Source organism: Manis javanica, chromosome 1, assembly GCF_040802235.1.
Source record: "Manis javanica isolate MJ-LG chromosome 1, MJ_LKY, whole genome shotgun sequence".
In the NCBI taxonomy this organism is placed as follows: Eukaryota; Metazoa; Chordata; class Mammalia; order Pholidota; family Manidae; genus Manis; species Manis javanica.
The window spans coordinates 99,342,989-99,362,988 of NC_133156.1; the positions used below are offsets into that span (position 1 = coordinate 99,342,989).

General features: G+C 41.4%; 1 protein-coding gene across 10 annotated transcripts in view; it reads right to left on the reverse strand.

Annotated features, from left to right (window-relative positions):
• Nucleotides 1-20,000, reverse strand: part of MAST4 (microtubule associated serine/threonine kinase family member 4) — a 525,532-nt gene that overhangs the window by 353,625 nt on the left and 151,907 nt on the right. For all 10 annotated transcript variants that reach the window (XM_073235555.1, XM_073235554.1, XM_037026097.2 and 7 more), the window contains exon 3: nt 1,028-1,152. In XM_073235555.1, the coding sequence (XP_073091656.1) occupies nt 1,028-1,152 (125 nt within the window). The remainder of the gene's footprint in view (nt 1-1,027; nt 1,153-20,000) is intronic.

The following is a 20,000-nucleotide window of genomic DNA, read 5'->3' on the forward strand; positions in this document are numbered from 1 at the left end:
AATCAAGGGGAAATTTTTGATGAGGAGAAAGAAGCATGTCTGCATGGCCTAAAACCACCTTATGGAGTTCAAGAGAAAATCTAACTACAGTGGAAAAAATCAGGCAACACCTCGACTGGATTTAAAAAATTAACATCACAATGAGGGGCAGATGGACATCATGCACGTGCAGATGGCATGCCCTGAGAGGACACAGCATCACCAATGTCCTATTCTGGCCTGGAATGCAAAAACTTGGGTCTCCCCATGAGGAAACATCAGACATATCAGACACATGTAATATGAGAGATACTTCATTTAAAAAAATGGAAGGGGGTAGGTACACTCAAAATGTTAAGTCATGAAAGGCAAAGCAACTCTGTAGAAATGTTCCATATTAAAGGATACTAGATAGATATAACAAATACAATACATGATCCTAGACTGGATCTATACTGAAGGAAGAAAAGTGCTATTGAGGACATTAAACCAATCAATAAAATTGAAATAGAGATGGCAAAGTAGATAAAAGCCTTTTATCAGACATAAATTTACTAAAGTTGATAACTCTGATAACAACAGACCATGATACATACAACTTACTCTCAGTTCAAAAAAATTATGTTTGTGTATATACATATATATATGTATACACCGTAAATGATGAAGCTAAGTGGGCAAGAGATTAATGATTGAATCTAGGTAAAGGATCAACTGGTGTTCTGTGTGGTTTTCTTATTCTTGTAAATTTTCTGAAAGTTTGAAACATTTTTCAAGTAAGTTAATAAAAAGCTTAAAAATATTTTCATGTCGTTTCAGGGAAGAGAGGAGACAGTCAAATTGACAGAAGTACTTCAAATTAGGTTGAGGGGATTTGTTAAAAATTAGCACACTGAAGCCAAAGAATTTCACATTGCCAAATCTGTGCTTACTGTTAAATGTGGATTAAGTTCAAATCTAATTAAACTCCATAAACTTAAAATTGTCCCCAGGAAAGTGGCAAAGGGAGAAACCCCACCCACTGCAGACAGCGCCCCAGGACACTCACCAGGCTGGCAGTGAGCGAAGGCGCCGATTGGCCCAGGGCCTGGTTGCGCATGCGCACGAGGTTAGACGTCTCTGCAGAGGCCGGCCACACCTGCCCCGCCACTGCATTTGGAAGGAGGTACCTCCCTGTTGGTGTTAAAGAGAAGGAAATGTAAGCAGAAGGCAGAACGACAGCGCTCCCGTAGCAACGGCAGATCCCTTCTCAGCCATCAATCTATACTCTTCTGCCATTTTCCATAATTCCATTTATTAGTAGCAACTGGAGGGAAATTGTTTTAAGTCAGTAGATCCTGTCAAGATTTCTGACCTTGATTTCCAACATAAACCCAAGTAAACCTCGTCATCTCCAGCATCTGCCATTTTCAGTCAGGGCAGGATGAAGTGTCTTGTTACTTCTGCCTATTCCGCAGGAATGTAATGAGTATACAGCTAAGTACAAACACATTCTCAGCACCACAGAAAATAAAGGTGTGCACTTACGAATGTACTTTCTGGATATCTAATATGGAAAATGATCTAGGAATCAGAAAAGAGTCTACAAAGTAGAGATCATGACCAACAAAAGAAAGAGGTGGAATTCTTTCAAGATGAAATGGGGCAGGTGCTTCTTTCTCCCAGCTTCTCTCTCTGAAGCACTGGCGGTCATCCAACTGTGTCCACAGGACACAGAATGGTATCCTTTGGCATAAATCAGATCATTATCAGTCTAGGTTCACTGAGCATTTACATCAACTTTTAACTCTAACATATATGCATATGCATTTGAAAGTCAGCTGAACCAATTAACACTGTATTACTTCCTTAGTACACATACTAGACTGGTTATCAACGCACAAGATATAAGGCTTTTTGATTTCAGGAAGATAGGATGGACATGAATACTCACCTACTAACTAGAAGCTCAGCAAAAGCAGAGACCATGTTTGATTTTTATCTGCTTTGCACAAATACTAGCAAAATGACTGGCCATGGCAGGTACTCCTTAAATATTTGTTAAATGATAAAAGAACAAGCAGCCACTTCTTTGCCAGAAAACACATAGGTACAACACAGAGGAGACAGGCAATCCAAAGAAACTCATCCAAGAACTGCATGTGTGGGGACTCCAGCTTGTCACCTTTCAGAATCAAGACGGACTGCAGCACATGTGTCTGGTGGCCCTGCAGCAGAGGTAACACCTGTTCCCTGAATTTCCACAGCAGATCTGTTCCCTGTAAAAAAAGCCTCACTCTCTTACCTCTGGCATGCACTTCACAAGCATATCCCACTGGTTAGTAACTATTGCAATATATTAACAAGTTTTGCCAAAATTACTTTCACCCTTTTTATATAGTGAAAGCATAGATACTAGAGAAAAGTAGATATGCTTTTGAGACCTTGAGCTGCAGCTGAATGACACTGCAGAAGGAAGTTAGTTAACCTCACTTGGCCTTGGTTTCTCCATCTCTAAAATGGAGACAATGGGATCAACTGTGTAAAGTTATTGAGGGGATTAGAGGATTTTATAAGTAAGACACTCAGCAAGTGTTAGCTGCAAAAATTAAAAGTATCTTTTTTGCTTGGGTTTGGTTTATTTTCACTTACAAGTAGGAAACATAAATATATATAAAGAAAAAAATTACACCAGGGAAAACCACTGTCAACATGTATTTTTCTGGCAGACATTCTTTCTGTAACCTGTATTTTCTTGCAAAAGTGAGAACATACTGATTTTTGTCACCTGCTTTTCCCCACCAACCCTCACATAATAGAATATGACCTTTTCCAAGCGAGTAACTATAGCAAATACCAATTTATTGAAGTATAAAACCCTATCATTGAAAATTCAAATATAATTACCCTCTGTGGTTCTGGTGACCAGATGAAAAACATTCAGATCTACCTTTATGCAGGATATGTTACATAAGAAGCCTAGAATTCTAATTTTTTTTTCCTTGCCTTATTTTCAAGCATGAATTAAAAGCTCTACTATCTTGCCAATGGGTTTCAGTCCTGGGCAAGTTCACTATGGATTCAATGTGATTAAAGAAAATGACAGTAAAACATTCTTGGGGTGAAAGGGTTATATCCAACTTTATTCCCATGGTGGCAGGTCAATCACTAAAATCCCGTTCACTCAGAGTGAGTCTGCAGGCAGCAAGCCGTCTCTACCTCTGGGCCTCTCTGCCGGCACAGCTATCCCCCCGCACAGCTGTCCTCTGGGCCTCTCTGCTGGCACAGCCATCCCCTGCAGAGCCCTCCTCTGGGCCGCTGTCCTCGGTGCTGCCACCACTCCAGCCTCTGCTCTGCTCTCCTGCAGCCTTGCAGCCCTGCCACTGTGCTGCTCATAGCACTGGGCAGAGCTCTTTATATAGAGTCAATAGCAACATATTGCCCACAGGTGTGTAGTGAGCCAACCAACCAAGGCCAGGTGAGAATCCTGGCCACAGGAACTTTCATTGTATCCACATCTACTAAGAGGGATTTGGGGAAACCTGCACCCTTTAGACACAAAAGTAGGGCATTAAGAAAGAAGGACAGGCAAACTACAGACTGCATTTAGGAATGTCAACACCAGTATTATGTGAATAAATAATTTATTTATCATGGGCTACAACTCTATTTGAAGAACATCACTTTGTTAAAAATACTACCCCCACCATAATCAGAGTTCATATTTTTTCTAGTGCCTTCTATGTCTTTTCCTATAGTTTATGTGTTCTATTTTCATCATTCATTTTTCAGAGAGAGGCCTCTTAGGAGGTGTAAAAGCTACGTGACATCAAGGTTTATATGGAGGAGAGAATCTACCCTGGCCTCTCCACTGCTCTGCTCCAGATGCTTCATTTTAAAGAAGATTAAGTGTAGATACAAAAACCCTTGAAGAATTTAATATAATCATGGAAAAATTTTAAAGGTAAACATTTTAGTACACTGAAGAAGTCTGTAAATCAGTCTTTTATTTCCTTTAGCAGAAAATAATGAAGTTAAGAAACAGGTATTTAATTCTGTATCCCCAGTACCTGACACAGGGCTTGGCACTTAGCAAGTGCCCAATAGTGTTTATTGACTAAAATTCAATTAAATGACACTATTTAATCAACAGTTGATAAAGCCTAAACAGAAAGGATCAAACAGAACAGATAATTTTCTTAAATTTCATTGTAGTATAGCCTAGTAGCTGAAATGTATTGAGACCTCACTATATGCCAGGCACTGCAACATCTTAATAACCCTCAGGGGTACTAGGTAATATTCTCTTTAAAACCCAGAGAGGCTATGTAAAAAAAAAAAAGGGTGTGTGACTAATAAGTGGATAAAAACAGGATTCTTACTTTGAAGCCCGAATCCTATTACAGGAAATTATTCTTCATATGTGCTCAGGTGAAAGAACAAGCTCTAAGTAAAGGTAGGATGATTCTATATTTATCAGAAAAATAATATAGATTTTATATTTATAGAGGGAGAATCATCTGAATAGACTGGAAATGGTAGCAGACAGTATTAAATTAAATGAGACAATGCATTTCATGCACTCCATCTGGGCCATGGGAAGCAGTCGATACACAACCACTATTCATATTACCACCAGAACTTTATAACTCCATCAATACATCTTCTGCCAGCACCACAGCAACAAAACCTGGCAATGACTTCTTAGGCCAGATGACAAAAGAAATAATGAGAAATACTGAATAATATTGAAACAAAGAATAGTTCTTCTTTTTGGAAAGTAAAAAGAGCAAGTTTGGACTTGCAGTGATCTCTGGCAGGGAAAATGGGCTATGGGTTCAGGGAGGAGTATGCTGTAATATTTTGTTGTTTTAAGAATGTCTGCAGGGAATAATGGGGTCCATTACATTTAAAAGTTTAAAGAATTAAGTTTTCACTTGGGATTTTAATATATTTTAATATTAACTTTTGATGTATCTGAAGAATGTAGCAGATACTAAGCTCTGGTAGAGATGGCCAGCAGGTATGTGGGTTTACCAAATTATTCTCTATTAATTTCTGCATATGATATTACATATTATTGCTTTTAATTATTCCTATAAAAATGTGCTCCATGAACTAACATGGCTGTGGATAAAGTAAAGGTTCCTGTAGTCAGGATTCTCACCTGGCCCTGGCTAGCTCACTACACATGTGTGGGCAGTAAGTTGTTATTGACTCTATATAAAGAGCCCTGCTCAGTGCTCTGGGCAACACGGTGGCACAGCTGCAAGGCTGCAGGAGAGCAGAGGCTGGAGTGGTGGCAGCACCAAGGACAGAGATTGGGACGGCTGTGTGGGCAGAGGGGCCCAGAGGCAGAGACCGGCTTTCTGCATGAAGACTCACTTTGAGTGAACGGGATTTTAGTGATTGAGCTGCCACCATAGAAATAAAGTTGGGTATAACCCTTTCACTCCAAGAACATTCTACTATCATTTCTTTGGTCACATTGAATCCATAGCGAACTTGCCCAGGGCTGAAACCCATTGGCAAAACAATGGCAAACTAGCCAGAAGCACATTCCTTCCAGCCCTCAAAAAGGTAGTTCCTATGGCCACATCAGGGAGGGGTCTCTGGGGAAGCAGGGAGCCAGGGGGATGCTCCACAGATAACGGGAGCAAAAAGGAACTACAAGGACTTCCGTCACAGCCGCAACATAGAAGTCACAGCAGGTATGACCAGAGAAGGCTTGCCTTCTGCCAGTGGAAGGGCAAACCAGAAGTAGGGACAATGCTCAATAAATCCTCGGTGCAGAAGATGAAAACGCTCGGAGGACCCTTGCTCCATGAGGCTGGCAGGTCTCCAGTGGGAAGTCACACTCCAGGCAGATCCAAAACCAGCACTAAGGGCACAGGGTGGGCACCAGGAACCAGAGCCACTTTCCTTCTCTCCGTACACTCCAAACCACACTCTGAACACTTCATTTTTGTTTGATCTCACAGGGCACTTTAAAATGAGCAGAGACAACTGCTGGCAGCACCACAGGCTGTCTTCTTCTCTGAAATCACTCAGCCCAACATTACCACTTACACTTTTATTTGTTGCTAGCTCATGTGTAGGTCTAATCTCAGTGATAAGGCAAAGAAGTGCCTTGTCAAAGATAAACAAGGCCAGACACTACTTAAAGTGGTGAGGGCAGGTTTTAGTCACTAATCTATGGCAATAGGGAAAGAGTCCAGGGTGAACTAAACTCACCTTTGATCTGTACACAAGTAACTGGGTGTTTTAACAGAAGAATGACGAAGTAGGGCAAGCAGCAAACAGGTGCTCAGTCAAGTTGGGAAGCGAAAGACTGCCAAGGGTCACTCAGGGTGACTGCTCTCAGGCCAGCTCTGTCAGCCTGCTGGCATCACCAAGGTCAGGATTCTCTCCTCCCACAAAACTGAGAGACGGAGACCCTATCTGTTGGCCAAAACAAGAAATGTTTTTGGCAGCCTTGAATTTTCTCAGGCAGGCATTTTAAAGGGGCTGCGCTCATCCTTAAAGATGTGGCCTTGGGCTGTTAGAAATTATGTTAGTGTTTGTTAGTTAGTCTTTATCTGCCAAGGTCAGCTCAGGGGAGCAAGAGCTCGGAGGAGCCTGGCTAGAGCCCAGTCAGGGAGAGACTCTACCAGACTTCAGTTCTTCTGCTGCCTCGGCAGACACTAGCCCAGAAGGAGACGTTCTGGTGTTCAATGACTCCTCAGCTTTTGAGCTATGTGTGAAGTTTTTTAACTTGATTCGTATCTTATACTTTCTTCAAAGTCAACAGGACATAAAGATTTTTGCCAGTAAGGATAAAGTTAACTGCTCTAGTCATGGTCAGATTCCATCACTTATTCAGGTTCCTCGGCTGTAAAAAAGGGATAAACTTATGGGGTAGTTGTAAAACCAAAAGAGAAAATACATTATACAATGAACATTCAATAGGTATAAACTTTAAAAAATAAGAAATTGCAAAGAGCTACCCAAAATACAGTGGATTATAAAGTGAGCAAGAAGTAAAATGTTATTAAGCCACTGGAACAAATAATAAAATTAGGAACTATTTATGCACATAGACATTGAAATGTTTAGAATCCTGTCACTAGTTAGATTCTAGATGCCATTATTCTTGCATAAGTCTTGTCCTTAGGAATCACATAAATGTTACAAATCGGAGGGTCTGTTAGCACAACACATGGGATGTTTTATTCCTGCCTAGACCTCCATTAGTGTTAATAGGGAAAATAGGACAACAGATGGAGTTAAGGCAGTCATTAGAAGGCACTAACATCGTGCCATAGTTGGTAGTGATTACATCAAACTTTGTATAAATCTGCTTTCTGATGACGGCCAAGAGCCTCTAAAAAGTGTGCTGCTGTTGTATTCATGCATCATTTGCTGCCTACAATTTGCGAAAATTAGCATCTGTCAACTGCATTTTTCAGCTGCACAGGGTGGAAATTAATGGATAATACCATTCCCAATTTGTTATATGAGAGGTGAGCTTGCCTTGCAATCTGGCTGACATGTTTTAATACCGAATCAAGCTTGTTGTTACAACTGGAACTTTGATCAGCTCTGTGTTCTTCAGAAACACATTTCTAAAATCCCAATATGTTTACCAAAGCTTTCATTAAATATTTTCTACTGACATAACTAGAAATTTAGAGGCAATAAATAGAGGTGCATATTAAAGCTGGAATTGTCAGGCTTTAACCATAGAGGTGTTATTTAAATGGGCTTTTTAGATTGGTTATTATTACTATTTTGGTTATGGGGCCACTACTTAACAGAGTGGGAAGATCTACTGCCTTTAAAGATTATATATTAAAATAAGTAGATTACTGAGCCTAGACCCAGATTGTGCCTTGGTTCTATTCAAGCTACATTCAGTCTCTTTCCTGAAATGTTTTCCTTTGTTTCCATCCTGAATTCCAAGAAACAACAAGACTTCCCTAAATGCATGCTTTCAAGTGTGCGATACCTGCTTTCAAATCACCCCAAAGCTTCCAGTATCCCTCTGAAATACGAAAATATCAGGTCAGCAATAATTTTAGCAGAATGGCTATATAAAGAATTAAATATGGCCTCTGGAGAACTACTTTATCATCAGGGAATAATGGTACCCGACTAGATTTAAAAGCTTCCAGTAAAAAAGTTCCCTATCACCTGAAGTGCAACATAGATTTAGCAGTCAGGCCACAGTCTGACATATTGGGTTATTTCGTGACTACAAACAGGACATCAAAGGGAAAATAAGACCCAGTAACTACAAAACAAAGCAGTCTTTCAATATGGCTTCTGGTCCTCAACTGCACATAAAACCTCTAAAAAAGTTTATCTCTCTAAGGTGGCAACCAGGAACAAAGGAAGCTGAGGTGGCCCATGTTGCTCACAAGGGTTTTGGTGAGGTGGAGGGGCCACATAAGGGAGAAGGAGAGAAGTACCTGCTTTTGCAAATTCTATCTAATAAGCCCTTTGAATGTACTTAATGCCATTATTGTGCACTGAAAAACTATCAAAATGGTCAATTTTGTCATGCATATTTTACCACACACACACACACACAAAACCCCTCTCCCCTTGCTTAGCCAAAACTACTGCACCTTCCAGAGGACAAAATAGGGGGGTCCTTTTTGTTGTCCCAGAGGAGGTATCCACATTAAACTACATGAGCACCTGCATTTGAAAGTTACACTTTGTAACTTAAGCCCTTTGAATTATTTACAAGTCAGAGAAACTGAGTTATTCCAAGAACTCTCCAAACTTTAGAAATGGAAAAAGGTGAAAGACTATGGTAAGTCACTGGCTGAATCTGGGCAGAACCCATGAGTCAGCAGCTATCTCCCTGAAGTGTGTTCCATCATTAAGATAATCTTCTATGCCCCACTGCTCACTCCTAAACACCGGTTCCCTCATCACGTGACTGTCGTACTCACAGGCAGTTATAGTCTCCTTTTATTCATCTTCAGCCGTGCTTCCATAACACAGGGACATGCCCCCCTTCATCTTCCTCTCACATGGGTGACTGACTTCCAATTTCTTGTCCCCACTGCAAAAGAATAACTATACCTAGACAGCACTGACAGTGCTGCTAAATCATCCTTCTTAATGGCATAAATAAATATAATTTGAGAAACCAACAGACCTGTGACCAGCACACGCTGAAGTTCACTGACTCCTATATTGAGCTGCTGTTTTAGCCTTCAAAAAAAAAAAAAGTGTCATGTGTTTACTCACACAAGAAAAGTCCAAAGCACAGCCTTGACCCTAAGTCCTTGAAGACATCACTGCCTACCAGCCAAGGGTCTTCACCCAGCCAGGAAACTGAATGCTGAGTGGAGAGATTATGCACATTTTTCAGGAGGGTGGTTATCAGAGCGGTGATGTCAATGGGATGCCAACATCTGAATCAAATTAATCTCCCAATACAGCAATCTCATAACTCCTGTTTTGCTATAAGACTCAAATCCACCAGAGATGCCCCATTTCACTTCTTAGAATATCATCACCAGCATTCCATCTTTAACACAAACGGCAAAGCAGCACTTCTAACCACAAGGGCCTGGTGACACAGTAGGGCGACACTTTAAAAGGGCGCTTGTTGCAAGCAGAGCAGTTGGTAGAAGGTAAGAGTTTAGGGCAAAACCAGACTGACTGGGTACATGACACATGTCTTAAGGAGTCACTAAAACCCAATTCCATACTGTGAGAGAGCTGGGACTGTGGGAAAATAACAGAACATAAATGTCTACAACACAGAAAATAAAGCCTCTGGACAAACCATGAGGCTATGGAGCAACTTCTCAAGCTGCTCCTGTCAACTGCAGAGGCCATGTTAAATCAAAAGGAACTTGTGGTGTGAGCAATATGGCAAGAGGATTCGAAGGTACATTGGTCTTTTCACCATCAAGCACAGAGCCACCCTGTCATCCTTGCCGGTTATAATAAAAGGGCAAAAATGCCAACCCACAGTATGTCCTTTACTGGAAACAATACAAATCCATACTTAGAATTTTTCTATTTTCCCTTAACCTGTTCTTAAAGAAGAAATATTTATTCTCACCCACCAAGATAACCACTCTCAGTAAATACTCTACTAAAGAAAAGTATTAGGATCAGATGAGTTAATATATGTGAAACAGAGCTCAGTCAGCTTCAGTCTTTCTATTATTATAAGTACTCACATCACTGCCTTTCGATGTACCAACACCCAGCCAACTCACCCACTCCGCAGTGAGACCCAGGTCCCGGCAGCAGCTCCCTGTTGCACTTAGATCACCCAGAGAGTCTCCCTTCAGATGGCAATTGTCTGGATTTAAAATGCTTATCAAAAAGTATGCAGTGGTTTGGCCCTAAGTTATATAGACCAAAGGCTAATGTGACAACTTAAAATTGCTTTTTAAAGAAGTATTAAATAGAGCATATTCTAATGAGAACATGGTAACAAGAATCTGACACCAAGCAGTGTTGCTCAGAATTTCTGAGTGAGGACTCGCAGGAGCTGGGTGGTAGCCGTGTCTAAGCGACGCTGGGCACAGGTCAGAGCTAACATCTGCAATCTGGCCTCCCTCCATCTGAGTATTGAAATATAATTCAGCAGAATGAATTGCTAGACATGTCTAAACCCCCTGGGAAATGACAGATATTGATGAATGCTGTTGGGAAGATATATGGAAGGAAACAGCAAATAAATAGAACCATTTTTTCTCAGAGCCAGTTTGCGGATATGTGGAGCAGCTGTTAAACTACTTGTCAGCTGCCCGTTCTCTCTCCCTCTTTCGCCTCCCTCTCCCCCATCTGCCTCCTCTACCCCCATCTACAACCTTCCTAAGGACCAGTATCTTGTACTCTTCAAAATAATAATCAAGTGAGTAAGATTGCTCTCCTTGTCCTCCCGTCATTCCTTGCCTTCCCAACCTAGTTAGTCCAATCCTTTCCCAAATGACATCCCATCTAAACATGCTTGTGGGCCCCTCAGGATCTTTGAAAGAGGTATAATTGTTAAGCTCATGAAATGAAACTGCTGAATTCAAACCCATTACCAAAGCCCAACCACCACCCCATAGCAGCTGTGTGCCCTTAGTCAGGCTTCTTAACCTCCTCGGCCTCAGCTGCCCATGAACACTGTAAATGGAGGTGGCCATGAGGACTAATTTAGAATGTTAACAGAGAGCCTATCATGCCATCTTGCAAGTAGAAGGCCCACAATAAATAATGACTTATTATCCCCTTTGCTTCCCATTGCTGTCCTCCTGGCAAGGGTGCCCCCCTTGGGGTCTGCCTCAGCACAGGCCTTTGGGGATAACTGGTTCTCATTCTATTCACCAAGTGGACTCAGGAGCACAGAATGCGAAGCCTGCCGGACACAGATTTTCATCCTGGTTTCACCATTTCTTAGCTATGGAATCCTGGATAAATTCCTCTCCTGCTCTGGGCTTCCGTTTCCAGACCTCTGGTGATGATGATAGTAAGTAACACATATCAGGTGCCCGGCACACCGTTGAACACAGAGTTTGTGTTCAGCGGTGGCTCAGGTCCCCCTCCAGGATGCTTTATCCATCTTGGCATCCCATCGGCGTTGCATCCACAACCAGAGGCACTACGAGCCTTACCTTCTCCCTTCATACCATCTGCTTCTATGTGGCTGCATGTGTACAGAGCGCCATTTATTTCTGTACACAACATTCTCTTCTACTTTGTACACTCTGTGTCACTGGGACTGCATCTCATCTATCTTTGTAGCCCCACGACCTGCCTGCCCAGAACATAGTGAATTCACAGGATCACACATTTATGTCTGTGTAGAATAACTCTCCATTCTGTGTCTCATTTATACTTCTCCCAGGGTTCATATTTTTCCATTGTTGTTTAGTTCCACATTGCCCAGAAGAATATTCAAATTTGGTTCAGGTGTTTGTTTTGTAACAATAAAGAAAAAGACTCAGTGGACTTAAACTTTATATGGAGATCATGTCGTTTCTCCTGGCTTCAAATTACTTTTCTAAAACCCATCTCCAAAAGTGTCCAACAGCTCCAAGAGATACTGTACATTTTCAAAGTAAGCTAATTAACATTAATACACTAAAGGACAAGTTAATATCTTCCTTTTTGGAGAAATTATGAATCCTACTCAATAACATTCTTTCGCATACTAAGATGTTTGATTGCCACACCCAAGTGTCACCAGTAGCCCTGAGACGCTAAACATTTCTGACAACTGTCCTACATCTAAACAGTTATGACAGAGGCCAAGCAGGAGTTGGGAGCAGGAGCTTTACAAGAGAAACTAAAAGAACAAAAGCAGTCACAGAGGGGATAAAATAAAGTCCACCACCCAATCTCAGCAGAACTTTCCAGACAAGCCCAAATCTCCTAACAAGTTCTCTGTTGTTTCAAGGAAACTTCTATCTACAATCTAATTCACATAGCAGTGTATTTCCACAAATACATCTTTGCAACAGTTTCTAGCTCTCTGTTGGCATTTATTCCAAAGAGACCTCAAATTCTTCCTCCTCAATAACAATGTCTATGTATACTCCCTAAGGAATGTAATATTTTTGTCTTAAATGTTTGTTGATGCTGATTAATGGGCAAAAACTTGCACACAATTATACAGTGATTCTTCAAAAATACGACATGGTAGATAGCTCTAGCCCTTCCAGATGGCAGTTTGTTAAAGACCGTTTTCTGGGGTGAGATCTCAGTTCAGGACTGTATGATCTGCTCTCCCTCCTCCCGTAGGAAAGTTCATGTCTATTCCACCTGGTGTACAAGCAACATGACCTAGGAACCCCCATGATCTGAAGCACAGCCCTATGCCCTGACCTGCATTCTAACAAATTACAGAGTGCTTTACAAAACAGAATGTAACATTGCTCTCATTTTTAAGAAGAAAAAAATTAAGGCCATGATTAGCATCATGATTGCCTCAACCCTGCTTGGAAATTAGTGGCCTGTGTAGGGTGGAAATTCAGCCTTTCCATTTATGGTCTATTATTTAGCTATTGACTTCTGAAAGCCCAGATGATGTTAAGTAGCATTGAACTCCAGGGTCAGTGCATCATGTTTTAAAGTAACAGCCTCACTAGGCTATTCAACATCGCTTTTTAGGAATTCAGCCACACTTACGGGGAAATCAGTGAGCTGTGGTGCTGAGTCGGGGGAAGGTCTGGTTGTTCCAAATACCCTCCAAATGGTCATCTCTCGAGATTGAGAGCCTGATCATTTTCTTACAGCCATTCCATTAAACACATTTAATCTCCTATTATTTGGAGAGAACCATGATTGCTGAAAGCACAGAAGTGAGGCATATGCACACAGAATTTCACACATTAAAGATTAAATCTCATATCAGATTTGCTTGGGGTTTTCTGCAAGATGGTCCTGTCTCCAAGGTGACTAAACAGCTAGAGGGGGAGAAAAATAAAAGGATATTGTACTTACGTCTATGCATAGGCCTCTAGTCCACTGCCTTTCAAACCATGCATGTACCTATGAGACAACGTATCTGATAATGTCTAGGCACAGAATCCTCCAGCAGCTACTCACAGATTTGTGAGATTTTGTAAATAAAAATACAAGATGCCTAAATAAGTTTTATCCAAATACATGTGAATACATATGCCCCAAATATTACTTTGGATATAAGTATACCAAAATATTAATAGTTGTTTACCTGAAATTAAAATTTAATCAGTGTCATGTATTTTATCTGGCAACCCTATTTACTGAGCACTTAGTGTTTACAATGCCAGACGCTTTGCTTTGAGGATACAAGGAAAAGGTCCTCAAGGAATCTGTAAACTAGTACGTAGGACGACATGTACACAAATAGGAGAGAGCCAAAAGTGATCCAGCCTGTGAAAAGAGAACATTATCAGATGGTAGGGGGAGGAGAGAGTCAAAGTACGGCTGTGGACAATTCATCAGAAGTGATAATATGAAGGTGTTTGGCATGAAATTTGAATATAGTGAAGGATCATGGGCTCCATTTCCCTGTTTTATACCCCTAAGGTGGTGAGGGGGGTCTCACTGCTCTGCGTTTGTGCATGTATTATTTTCCCCCTATTTTTTATATCACGTGTGTATATACTATTGCCAAAAGCTAGTAAAATGGAGCAAGAACAAAACAAGAAAATGTTTTTGACTGAGATTCCTGGCAATCAAAACAAAGACAGAAATGCAGTAGGTTAGCCAGCAATCATTACTTAACAAAAGAAAGAATTCAAATTTATCAGACAAATTTAACCTCTTTTCCTGTTCTGAGCTCAGAGAAATTTGTTTCAGAGGTTTTAATAAGAGGGCAATGACATATATAATTGTTGCTGTCCTCTAGAGTAATTCAGGGCAAAAATATAGGCGTATCCTATATTATGAGACACTAAATAGAAACCAAGGGCTTAGTGCCCATGTGTGTGAGTAAACACATTAACAATGAATGAATGCCCATGTATGTTACTGAACATACCTACATTCCTCTCCTTTATAGACTGGGAAACTGGGAGCTCTGAAGCCTTACGCGAAATCCCTCTTCAGCCTAATTTGGTTCAGTGTTAATCACTTAAGGTGGCTATGATTCCACCTGGGTGGCCATTCAGAAAGGGATACAAGCATTTAAATGACACTGTCCTCTTTTCAAAAGTTATACCCTCTAGTGAGCAAGTCAGCAATGAGTTGATAGCCAGACCTCATCCTCAGCTCTCCCTCAGGCCCCAGTATGCTGCAGGCGCCTGAGACAGTACTGTCAAAAAACAGAGGAAAGATCATGCTAGGCAGACACAGGAAAACAAATGTAGCCTTGACAATATGTGTTGATTAAGTACTTGAATGACAATGGAGCATGACAATGACAAATGTAGGCTCCCACCACGAGAGTCATTAATATATCAGAAACACTAATTTTTATAAATCTTTAAACTTCCCAGTTGGTGGCATTTGCATTTCTTTGCCTACTCTTTTTCCTGCAGAGTTGACATAAAATCAGCTTAATTTTCAATTTCCATCCAGGAAGTTGAAAAAAGTCTACATCCCTGGTCTTTGATTAGCCACTGAAAATGAGTTTCCAACAAGAGATGGATGGCCTGGTGTGCTCTGTTCAGAGGACGGTGACAGGCCATCACTGACATGCATCCCTAGAGGAGAAGGTGGGCTCCTCGCTCAACAATGGAGAAATTATGCATGTGTGAAGGGAGAAAATGAAGGAAAACTGGAGAAAATGAAGTCTCTGCAAAAACTACCCCTCTCTCGCATATTGATAGCTAAAACGTACCACCCAGGTTCAAAGGGACCTTGAGAGCATCTGGTCCAACACACACATTTCACAGATGAGGAAACTGAGAACCTGAAGCAAAGGCATGGCTACTCAGAGGCTGACTTGTGACTACAGTCTGGTCCTCTGGTCCCTACTTCATGTCCTCCCTGTTACACCTCCAAAGAGCAGTGGAAGAGATGTCAAGATGCTATCTCTGCCCAGCCCAAGTTACTTGATTTCTATGTTCAAACCCCACTCAGTCTAACTCATCTATCCCATTCTCTGTCTGATCTACATCTCCCCTACGCACTACCACACCTGTGTTGTCCAGAGGACTTAGGTGTGGCCCAATATACCAATTCCAGCATGCGAGTAGTCAGCACCTTGCACACATTTTTGTGCAATCGCCCTGCATTTTGCTTGCACATGGTATGAACATGTCACCAGAAGAGCTGGTTACCAGTGTCCAGCTGCATACATGAGCTCCAGGGTGGCAGCAAATGGCAGCACACACCACCTTTCTTGCCTGCCCCAGCTGTATCTCCCCCTCCCCAATAACTCAAGAAGCCTTGTGTGTGGAATTTAATTGTCAATACTATTTATTATTCAAATTTGTTTCATGTTCTTACTGTAATATAATCAACTCAACTTTTGTGGCTTGCTCATATATCCTGAAGAGTCACAGGAAACCAAAACTACTTTGCTTCTTATAGACCATACATAGAAGGAACTGAGCAGACAGGCTTGGAATCTGTGTGCTTTTCAGAACCTAAAGTACACCTTGCATAAAGGATAGGAAAACCAGCCATGCCCAGGCCTCAACTTATCCTATCAGAATGAAACATTTCCAGGGAAGTACAAAAAAAAAAAGGAATAATCCGTGGAGAGAAAACTAAAATGAACATGAATGTGCCCCTCAAAATCTTCAAGAAAATGCCAAAAAATTGAAATCAATTTCTACTCTAAAGAGTTTTAAGAACTTGAATGTTTGATGAATTAATTCAATAAATTTATTTTTCTCTCAGAATGTTGCCTCTTGGTTGCCTGATGACTCAGAAAAATGGGTAGAGACAGTCTCCAGCTTCATAAACTATTGTTAATGAACTACAGCAATTTTCCCCATTCTAAAACAGAACGCTAAACCAACTTATCAGAACTGTTGCCCTCAGTTATATGCCTTCAGCCCGGAGATTCTCTAAGTATTGAGAAACAGCAAAACAAATAGAAGTAGGATGTTTTTAAGCTAGTAAAACTTGTAAGTGTGAATTATCTGTGGGTCTGAGGTTTTCCCCCCATAGGCCAAGAGCCAAGAACCCAAACTGGGGGTATCACAAGGGAGCACCATTTATAACAATTGTAAATATCGTTGCCTTTCACGAGTTTAAAAATTTGCCACATTTCCAAATATTAACAATTCAGTCCTCCTTCAGGAGCTGGTGAAGTCAAAGTCAGCCATCCACTGTCCACTCCCGACACCCCACTCCCCCCACACACACACCCAGATCCCCACCATCCAGTCCTCCTCCCAAGCTCCCGTGGGGTTCAGCTCTACCTTGAGAAGTGCCACCACAGGCACCAAAACTCCCCTCCCACAGCTCGGCGGCACCCTCCCCGCCGCCATCTCACATGGCTCTCATCAGACTCCCTGCTCTGCTCTGCAAAACGACTGCTCTCAGCACACAGACTCCCCTGGTGCCTGGACCTTCCCTCAAACATGTAAATAGACCTTAATTTCACTTCGTGATCTTAGACCTTAAAAGGGTTTCCAATGCTTCCAAGAAATACTACTACCTTTATAGCTCCCCTTCCTACTCTCCAAGACTATTTGACTTTGTTCTCTACTCAAATCCTGTATAACATTTCCGACCCCTGCCCAGGGACTTGTAAATGCATTGAGACAAGCGAAGCCACCAAATCTATTCAACTACCTGCTTTTTATTAAAAGAAAATTTATTACATCAGTGATCTGGAAAGAAGACATTTTAAAAATATAACTTCTCATTTTGAGATAACTGTAGAGTTACATGCAGCTTTAAGAAATAATAAAGAGAGACCCACAAGTATCCTTTACCCAGTTTCCCTTAATGGTAACATCTTGCAAAACTAGAGTTCACTGTCACAGGCAGGATAATAACATTGATTTAATCATGAGAGGAAGTATGTCCCACCACAGCATTCCTCATGGCTCCCACTTGTAACCACACCTACATCCTCCCACCTCTACAACCTTATGTCCTAATCAGCAACTGCTAAAAAGTTCTCCACTGCTGTAATTTTGTCATTTCAAGAATGTTATATAAAAACAATTAGCATGCTTTTCCTCACTCTGCAGAATTCCCTGAAGATTCACCCAGGTTGTCACATGCATCACTATTTCATGCCTGTAGATGCTGCACAGTCATCCAAGGTGTACATGGACAAAAGCTACCTGCTTTCACATCCATTTTCTTCGCCTTCCTCCCTATCACAATGGAGGAAGCACCCATTTCCTATAAAAAGCCAACCCTTTTACACATGCTCTGGGTACCTTGCCAGGTTCCTCCAAAGCACCTCACTTCTTTCCTCAGTACCATCCTCAACATCTCATGAACATGCTCTCACAGCTCCCACCGAGAAGCCTCCTTCTGACCCTACTGCTCTAGCTCACACTGTACTGCTCCAGTCCCTTCCACAGAACTGCTTCTCAAAAGAGCGCCCTACATTCCTACCTATCAGCACGCTAGCACCTTCTAACTTCCCAGTTACCAGTGGCTCTTAACCCCCTGCACTCTACACTTCACCACACGCCCCAGGGCTACCAGTCACGGCATTGCTGAACCCAATGACAATTTTTTATTGAAGTATAGTTGGTATATGATGTCATATTGGTTGCAGATGTACAACATAGTGATTCAATAATTATATACATTACTAAATGCTAACTACCTTTATCATGGGGAGCATCTGTCATTATACAGAGATACTACACGTTGACTGTATGCCCTATGCTACCCCCCATTCCTTATACCCCCAATGACAATTTCTTGTCCTCACCTTACTCCCTCAGGTGGACCCAGTCCTTTCCTTCTCAAAATTATTCTCTCCCCTCTGCAACTGCACAGTCCTACCTGACATGCCTGTTTAGCATTTCTCATAGGCATGTCAGCTTTACATACTGAAAACCAAGTTAATCACATCCCATTTCTTTATTAAAACCCATTTCTTCCTCAGTCTTCCCTGACTTAGAAAGTGCCATGTTGCCCCTACCTCTTGTGTGGCTGGACTTAGAGGCAACAGCCCAGCGGAGACCATTCTCATGACCCCTCGCCATCACCAGCCTTGCCTTGGCTGTGACCATGTGACAGGATCTTGACAAAAGAATGTGAATGGAAACAAAGCGTGTGTCTTCCTAGGCTAAGACTTTTAAGAAGTCAGGATGGTCTCTCCTCTCTTTCCATTTCAACTAGCTAGAAGCAGAGTACCTGAAGCAAAACCAGAAAATGGAAGGAGCATGGGTCCCAGACTCACCACGAGGGAGTCACCTGCTAACCCAAAACATGTGTGTGAGCAAGAAATAAAGGACTGTTGGGCTAAGCCATTGACATTTTTTTGGTTTCTTGTTATATAGCATGCAGTGTTATCCTAACACACTTAATTTTTATGTGGACTTTTTTTGATGGTATCACAAAAAATAAAGAAATCTAGGGCATATAAAAGTGTAGTTAGGTATAGTATTTACTAACTACTAGGGCTACCCATAAAATAGTCATATTTTATGTAAATTCACTTTTACCTGAATTATGTCAGACTCCTGCACTAAGCTAAGAAGGCCTCTCGGATGAGAAACCCATTAACTGCCCCACCCAGCACTCAAACACAAAGGCCTCCAGGTTAATTCTAGAAGAAAAAAACATCTTGCCGGACTATGTTGTTTTTTACTTTTCCTCTTGAAGTAAAAATTCACTCTGAAATGCTTTTTGAATTTTCAGATGTTATTCCAAACCAATTTCCACAGTCCAAGAAAGAAACATCTCTTAATTTTTCCCCCAAGATAGAACACCATGGTTCTAGCTGTTTTAGAAGTTCTGGTTTATACAGTCTACAAAGTTGATTTATTATTATATGCAAACTATACACAGATATAGATTCCTCTTTGTTTTACATTCCAAACAGCCCAAATATGTTTTTAAAACTACAACTGTCTTCATGAGGAAAAGGAGCCTTCCCTTCCTGACTGTTAGGGCTGCAACACCCGTCACAGGGGCAGACCACAGGACAAGGCCTGGGGCATTCATTTGCATATCAAGAAGGCAGGACTCAAGATTCTGAGATTCTGCCCTTCATTCTGCAGCTTCCTTGCTGTAAACTGTCAGGCACATTACCACACATTCATGCCCAGACTTAAGAGTCTGTATAGTGATGAGAATAATGCTCCTCTTCCTCATGGGGTGGGAGTCGGCGGTGGGGGGGAGCGGGGAGCTCCAAAGCTCAGTCAATGTTTGCACGATGCTTCTGGGTGCCTACTGAGCAAGCTGTGGGCCATGAAGACAGAAAACACCATCAGCCTCAAAAAAAATGTCAGGCAGGGCTAAGCGTAATAAACTTTGGGTCTATTTAAATGCCAGTCCAGCAAATAGGTCCTTTTTTAAAGGAAAAAAAAGTTTGTTTTTTCCTTTAATACCCTTAGTAACTCAAAACTTTAGTTAGGGAAGAAAATGCCAGAAATTCAACCATGGGTATTTATGCATGGTGGAATTATATAGCCCTTGGGGTTTTTTTTCTTTATAGTGCTCTGTATTTTCTTAAT